The following is a 6,976-nucleotide window of genomic DNA, read 5'->3' as shown; positions in this document are numbered from 1 at the left end:
ATGATATTATAACTTTTGTTACAGCCTTTGTTTTATGTTGGTTTTAAAAATAATTGGGTGGAGGCGCTTATGATACGGTCGATGTATATATGGTTGCATACATAAATGTTAGATTAGTTATATTGAAATATAAAATTATATAATCGCTACGGCACACGCTTGTATTAAAGCCACCTGAACCAGATGAAGATCCCGCCATCTTGATTCATTCTGTATTGTGATTCTAACCGATTTTTTATTAAACAGAAAGACAGTTGAATTCAGTGTTTTAATTGCCTAACTGAGCTAACGATGATATAAATATTCCGGCCCGGAGTGTTAGTTGAAATAAATAAAACAACGTGGTACATACATTAATTATTTATTGTCTCTTGTTATTGAAAATGCACTTTAAATATAATTAGTTAATTTTTAAACAATGAAATTATTAGTATAAAAAAGAAGCTCTTATAGTGCGAATTGCTTTAAAAGCCCCTTTATTATAAATTTACCATATTTTTCATATGTTTCGTGGAAATTTTCAAATACCTAAGAAAACTTAACCAATGGAAACAAAAGCATTTATAAAATTTTTATATATCTTATAATCTAACTTTATATATGTTTTTGTTAATCACCATAGTTGATACGTTTAAGTTTCATTTCGTATAATCACATTAAAAGCTTCAAAATTTTCCCAAATGTCAAATCATTTAATTAACAACCAAAACTGTAAAACAAACATTATTATAATGAAAAACTGTAACGAACTGATGTTTTGTTCTAGAAAAATTGATTGAAATACTTTCAGCATAATACATTTGTTAATAGCACCATATAAATTAAATCTATTTTAATCTAAAAATCGAAGGGAAATACACAGATGGACCGTTTTTCTTCATATTTCCTGAAACCTATCTAGAATCTACAATGGCACAATTTTTTTACTATACAGTTGCTTAATTAAGAAAATTATAATATATATAAAAAAAGGTGTATAAAAAAAAGTTGTATGAAACAATGGCAGTTTTAAGTTAACATACGGTTCAGATTTAAGCATAAGCGAAGCAATTTAAAAAAAAAGAAAATAAGCGAAACTAGAACAGAACTATTGGAACACTTGGAACTATTAAAAATATTTTATCAAAAGATTCTTCGTGACTTTGAACAGAAAGTCGATCTTTCAACAAAACAAAATGAACACAATTAATTGAGTGAACACTTTCAAGACATACAAAATACGATTTAAAGGCGAAAATTAACTGATATCTAAACTAGTGGCTCCATCTCTTAAGAGTCGTCCCAGATGGTGTTGGTATCATGGAAACTGTAAAAGAAAAAAATAGCGTTATGCAACCAGTAATATTTTAGTGTACATGATTTTAGTTTTGATTGTTGTTAAATTAGATGTTAAGTGTTATTGGATCAGTGCTGCCAGATCTATCGTATTTATAGTAAGCTCATATTTTTAAAAAACTACTCTAGTATGTAGTATATAAAGAAACTATAAGATAATAAAACTTTCATGTAATATTTTCTCAATAACTATCTCAATTTGATTGAGTTTGCTTTATTTTTCTGTAAAGTCTCCAAAAAGCTTTCACACAATGATTTGTGTTGAATAAATTGGTAAATTTCATTAATATAAATAAAACTGTTGACCTTATAAAGCTAAAATTAGATTAAGTATTAGTTAGGCATCTAAGAGATCGAATACATCAAAAAGAGATTTATTAACAAGCAGAGTTTACTAACTGTTTTTGTCATTTTAGATCTGATAGCACTGCGTTTGACCTTACCTAAAATATATGCATCCATGAATAGCAAGCATTTCAATAAAATAAGCATCAGTCTGTCGTCATTATAAAATGTAGTAAAATATTTAACATTAGCTTAATATAATATTTACATAGAATACTGATTATCACAAATAAATTTAATATTAAGTATACAATATTTCAGTATCTTACGTTTACGCACGCTCAAAATGCTGTCCAACATATTGCCATTGTTTTTTTGTTCAATTTTCTTTTGATATGTATACTTTTCCTATAGAGTTCGTAGTAACATTTTATTAGCTTAATATATTTCTCCGTATCAAATATGTCACAGAACATGATTGAATACACTAAAGCAAGATAAACGAAGTCTGTAAAATATCAAATGAATTTTTCTGTGGCATATTTAACTGAAATTTTAATTACAATTGTTATATTTCAATATATCGCCTAAAATATTTAAAAAATTATTGCATTGATATAAACACGATCTGATTTATGGTCAACAGTATTTCTCGATGGTTTTCACCCATAACAGAATGCAGGAAGCGTACAAACAAGCAAGATCAATATGATGAACAGTTTGAGCAAAACTAGAGGGTTTGGGGTGGATTATGTTGACTGGTGGAGGTTCTACGAACTCGTCGAAGTCATCGACGTCGGCGAATATTAGCGAGGACGGAATCCATCGTAGTCTGTGTTAGAGCAGCGTGAAAATGAGAGGGGTTAGTGGTAAAATTATTTGATGCCTCCAAAAATAAGTTTCTAATATAATCGAGCTAGGCATATGACGAGCTTTACAGGAAAAAGTATGCTGGGCTTTCTTTCGTTAATATTCATTTGTTGTGCTAACATTAACTTTTATTACGCCACGATATGTGATAAAAAAACCTTTTATTTTAAAACACCTTTCTTTCAATTAACGTTGCCACGTTGACAAAAACTATTTTCGGTTCTCTTGTTATGTTTGAATTTAAGTTCAAATGTTTTTTACTAAAGATACTTATTGTTTACAATCAGAAAATTAATCTTATTTCAGCCAAGGTATCGTTAGTTATTGTTTCTGTCTACTGTATTTTCGAGAATACCAGATATCAATATTAGATAATTACGAAAATATTCATGGAATATGTAGTGATCCAGCGTGCAGAAATAAATAATTAACCACATGTGATAATTTTTGTTGTCTAAAAGGACCACGATGTCTATAAGTTCGCTAGTTCTCTCTTGTTGGATTTGATTGCATGCGAATCAATTAGAAAATCGAAAAATGCGCATGGAGTAAATGCTTGTAGAGCAGCACTTCGCCGAATAAAGTAAAAAATTACTGTTTTTTACAATCAAAGAGCCAATATTTTGAACGAATAAATATAAATTGTAAAGTATCAATTGTAATTAACGATAAAATTGGAAATAAATTACTGACATACCTGGTAACCATCAGTGCTGCTTGCTGCATTCAGTTTAATTGCAGTTGCAGTTATGACAATTTGTAAAATAAAATTGACTCATTCCCCCAAACACATAACATACAGAAGGCTCACTTTTATTTCTATTGAACCTGGAAAAAGTTCGTAGCGTTCCTCCTGAGAGATAAAGAAAATTCTCTAGTCTAGACAGTTGTTAACGTAACCGTAAAGATGACTCTTGAGGCGTTACTCTGAATGTAAATGCATGACAATTAGTGCTCTATTTGAAAAGTTGCTTGTGTTAGAAAATGGAGAAAAATAATGAAAAAAAAGGAAGAACGCTACGTAGGCTAACCTGATAAACTCCTTTCAGTGTATCAAATGAATTTTAATATTTCTTCGGACAGATAACGTCAGGAAATTGAAAAAAAATGGCCACAATTAAATTGTAGGAAAGGCACTGTCATCTATTAACACCAAAAACATATTTTTTTAATAACCTTCAAAAAATATTGCTAGAGTTTGGTTGAGAAGTACTGATGTATTCACCGTACAGGTACTCAAACTTGTTCCAACCCTCTTAATAGAATTATCTGTCTGTTTTAAAGGGAGCTTATGCAAACTACTTGACTCGGCGGCTACCACGCCACTAATTTTTTTAAGACTTAATATCATTAAAACAGGTCTATTTCACTGGTCAGTAATATATAAAATGTAGCTAAACTAATACAGAACATATTGCAGTCTTTGGAATAACACTTGTGGCAAGTTGCTATTTTATTTGATAAAAATTTTCATAAATTAATCTGTTCTCAGTTTTTTTACATTCAATATAAAAATTAATCGATCTGCAAAATCCTTGGAATGTTGAAATAACGTTCCATATGTATATCCAAATCGACAAGGCTTGCTCGCTATTTTCAGAACGTTTGGATTTGATATCTTTAATATGTTATTACTTATTAATTATTTCGTTGTTTTTACTTTTAGTGAAAGTAACTTGTTTTCTATTGCTAGATGTTTCCTTCTAAATAATTGAGTTTCCATCGATATTCCATCACTATTTGATAAATATGATATATATGAAATATGATACTATTTAATGATATAACAAAAAATACCATAAGAATGATAATGAACATTTTGATAATATAATCATGTTAAGAACTTTGTTAGTTAAGAAAAGGAAAGTTAAATTACCAAAGCACAAATTCTAGTTTTTAATGCCCTATGTTTAATATATTTATAAAATAACAGTATTGATAGAATGTTCTTATATAATAAATGACTGTTATCGTTAGGACTGTAAATAATATATATAATATTTCCCATCATGCATCATCAAGTCCATGTAAACAACTCACCAATAAAATTACTTTAAAATAATTTTAAGCTGGATCAACCACTAGATAGTCCTGATAATCCCTACAATATTTAAATTGTGTCAATTGATAATTAATTATTGCGTTGATTTTGTGCTTCGTTGAATTGATTATATTTTAAAGACAAAGATAGAGAAGAGATAGAGAAGCTGCATCGTTTCATATAGATTCTTACCTGGAGCAGGACTTAACATTCAAACCGTTGACGGCTTTCATTCCCAAATCTAATGTCTTTGATTGCTGAATCTCGAATCCATGTATGCACCCATCGAATCCGGTCGTGTATTTACCACCGGTAATGGTGGCGATATTTGGTGCTCCTCCAAGATATATGTTGCCTGAAACACGCATTCGAATGAAGAAATGTTCCGATAAACTACGAAATATCGGGCTACTACCAGCAGTCTCCATTCTAGTTAAGTATCCGGAAGCTTCACCCTCTTCTAGGTATAAATGGTCAACATCAATGGAGCCTTTTCTTTCTTGTCTCTTCAGTATGACGCTGTGGCGTTCTCCATCATCAACGCGTATGTGTGTATTCTTGATGGTAAAAGGACCATCGCCCAAATCATAGCTGAATTCTAAATATCCATTCACCACTAAAAAATGATAATTAGGAATTAATTGATGCTGTTTTCTCAAAAAGCTTAAAAAAATCGCTGGTAAAGCAAATAGCACATATAGAGTATCCAAAGAAGCAGTGAATATACATCATCAAGATGTATTACCTGCTGCAATTTGTAAATTCGTTTTAAAATCAGATAATATTTTCATTGCCATTTTATTCCAGTTAAAAGGAGATACAATGCTTCCTGATACGTTCGAAGACGTAAACAAACGAGCCAGCAAGTCATTCGGTTTTTAAAAGCACAGGTTATAAACCGACAAACGTTGTTTTAACCTTTTTTTTGTTTTGATACATTTCAAATCGCAACTTATTATTACTCTGATTGAAAATGCCGAAGCCAGACAGAAAATAGATTGCGTCTATAATCAGTTACTATAAACAGGAACGAGATAATGGAAGCCCTCCCTTGTCAGTAAAATTCGATAGAGAGGTAACATTTTTACTGTTACATATTAAGTTGCAACGTTTTTATATATTAGTATGAGCACGGTCATTCAAAATATCTCAAAAAATGTAAGATATGATCTCGGATTCACCAAAAAGATATGGTATTCATACGAAGCTGGTGAATCAAGGTCAGCTTAATGTTAGCTCTATCAGAGATCAAATATATGAAACGTATAAAAACTGTGAGTAGTTTTTTCAATATTAACATAATTTAATATAATTATTTCACGACAAATGAAAAATATTACTATGGCTACAATTGGTGATTATACTGCGATTATAGCTGTCGGAGACAATAGTGAAGAAGCCTCACGAAAATTACAACGGGCAAGTGGCAATATAAATAATTGGATACAAGCTTGGAAAATAAGAGTTAATGAAAGTAAATCTATACATGTGTAGTTCACCTATAAACACACTGTAGAAGCATCAATAATATTAAATAATACTATCATTCCATATAGCAACAACGCTAAATATCTCGGAATGAATCTAGATGCAAAACTTCGCTGGAAGGAACATATAAAGAAGAAAAGAAAAGAACTGGAATTGAAATATAGGAAAATGTACTGGCTAATTGGAAGAAAATCGCAATTATCAGTACATAGTAAATTGCTGTTATATAAGCAAATACTGAAACCTATACGGAGTTCAATTATGGGGATGTTTTACAAAGAGTAACATAAATAAATTACAGGTTTTCAGAACAAAGTCCTGAGAGGTAATGTAGGTGCACTCAAATACTATAGGACTGATTACCGACATCGAGACCTCCAGATACCCACAGTCAGTCAAGAAATCAAGAGAATTGCAAGGGTGCATGACGAAAGACTCCATTCTCATGAGAATATTAAAATATTGCAGCTTTTGGATACCACCAGAACAGGACACAGACTCAAAAGAATCAAACGATCTGATCTTGTGTAGTGTTGTGTAGTGAGGTGCATATATTAAAAAATACAGCAATGCCATGTATAAACATTATTTCACCAGAGACTGAGATAGGGCCGATGGGTCCTTCTAGTTATATACATAGATTTAAGTTATCATAAAGACAAATTGGCGACGACTAGTAACAATGTAATAATTAAATAATAAAAAAAAATATTTTAGAGGAGACTGTCTGGGGAGTATCCATAAACAGCTTACAGCTATGAGATATAGTCTTTGAGTGATGTACACTTAGTACATGTTCGTACCCTTGGTACACTGTTAGGTAATAAGTATTTAAATGGCGTAAAGTTTACCCACGAAGAAGTCTAATGAAATTTCCAGACATTGCTTTTAAAAGAATACAATTTTTAAAAGCACATTATAAAATCAAGAAAGACTTATTATTTGAATTAGTGTAAT

The 6,976-nt window shown here is 30.7% G+C and overlaps 1 protein-coding gene across 50 annotated transcripts in view; it reads right to left on the bottom strand.

Moving 5' to 3' along the window:
- Positions 1 to 345: 345 nt before the first annotated feature.
- LOC143202289 (basement membrane-specific heparan sulfate proteoglycan core protein) overlaps positions 346 to 6,976 on the bottom strand; it is a 698,200-nt gene continuing 691,569 nt past the window's right edge. For 48 of the 50 annotated variants that reach the window (XM_076413659.1, XM_076413678.1, XM_076413684.1 and 45 more), the window contains 3 exons: positions 4,947 to 5,147; positions 4,724 to 4,886; positions 346 to 1,306 (listed from right to left, as the gene is read on the bottom strand). In XM_076413659.1, coding sequence (XP_076269774.1) covers positions 1,270 to 1,306; positions 4,724 to 4,886; positions 4,947 to 5,147 — 401 coding nt within the window. In that variant the 3' untranslated portion in view covers positions 346 to 1,269. Of the gene's footprint in view, positions 1,307 to 4,530; positions 4,592 to 4,723; positions 4,887 to 4,946; positions 5,148 to 6,976 lie in introns of all 50 variants that reach the window. The other 2 variants (XM_076413660.1, XM_076413679.1) reach the window with 1 other exon arrangement.

The sequence above is a fragment of the Rhynchophorus ferrugineus genome, unplaced genomic scaffold, assembly GCF_030347505.1.
Source record: "Rhynchophorus ferrugineus isolate W39M unplaced genomic scaffold, kcgeb_rfMv2 rfM9, whole genome shotgun sequence".
Lineage (NCBI taxonomy): Eukaryota > Metazoa > Arthropoda > Insecta > Coleoptera > Curculionidae > Rhynchophorus > Rhynchophorus ferrugineus.
This window is presented reverse-complemented; position numbering and strand designations above follow the sequence as displayed.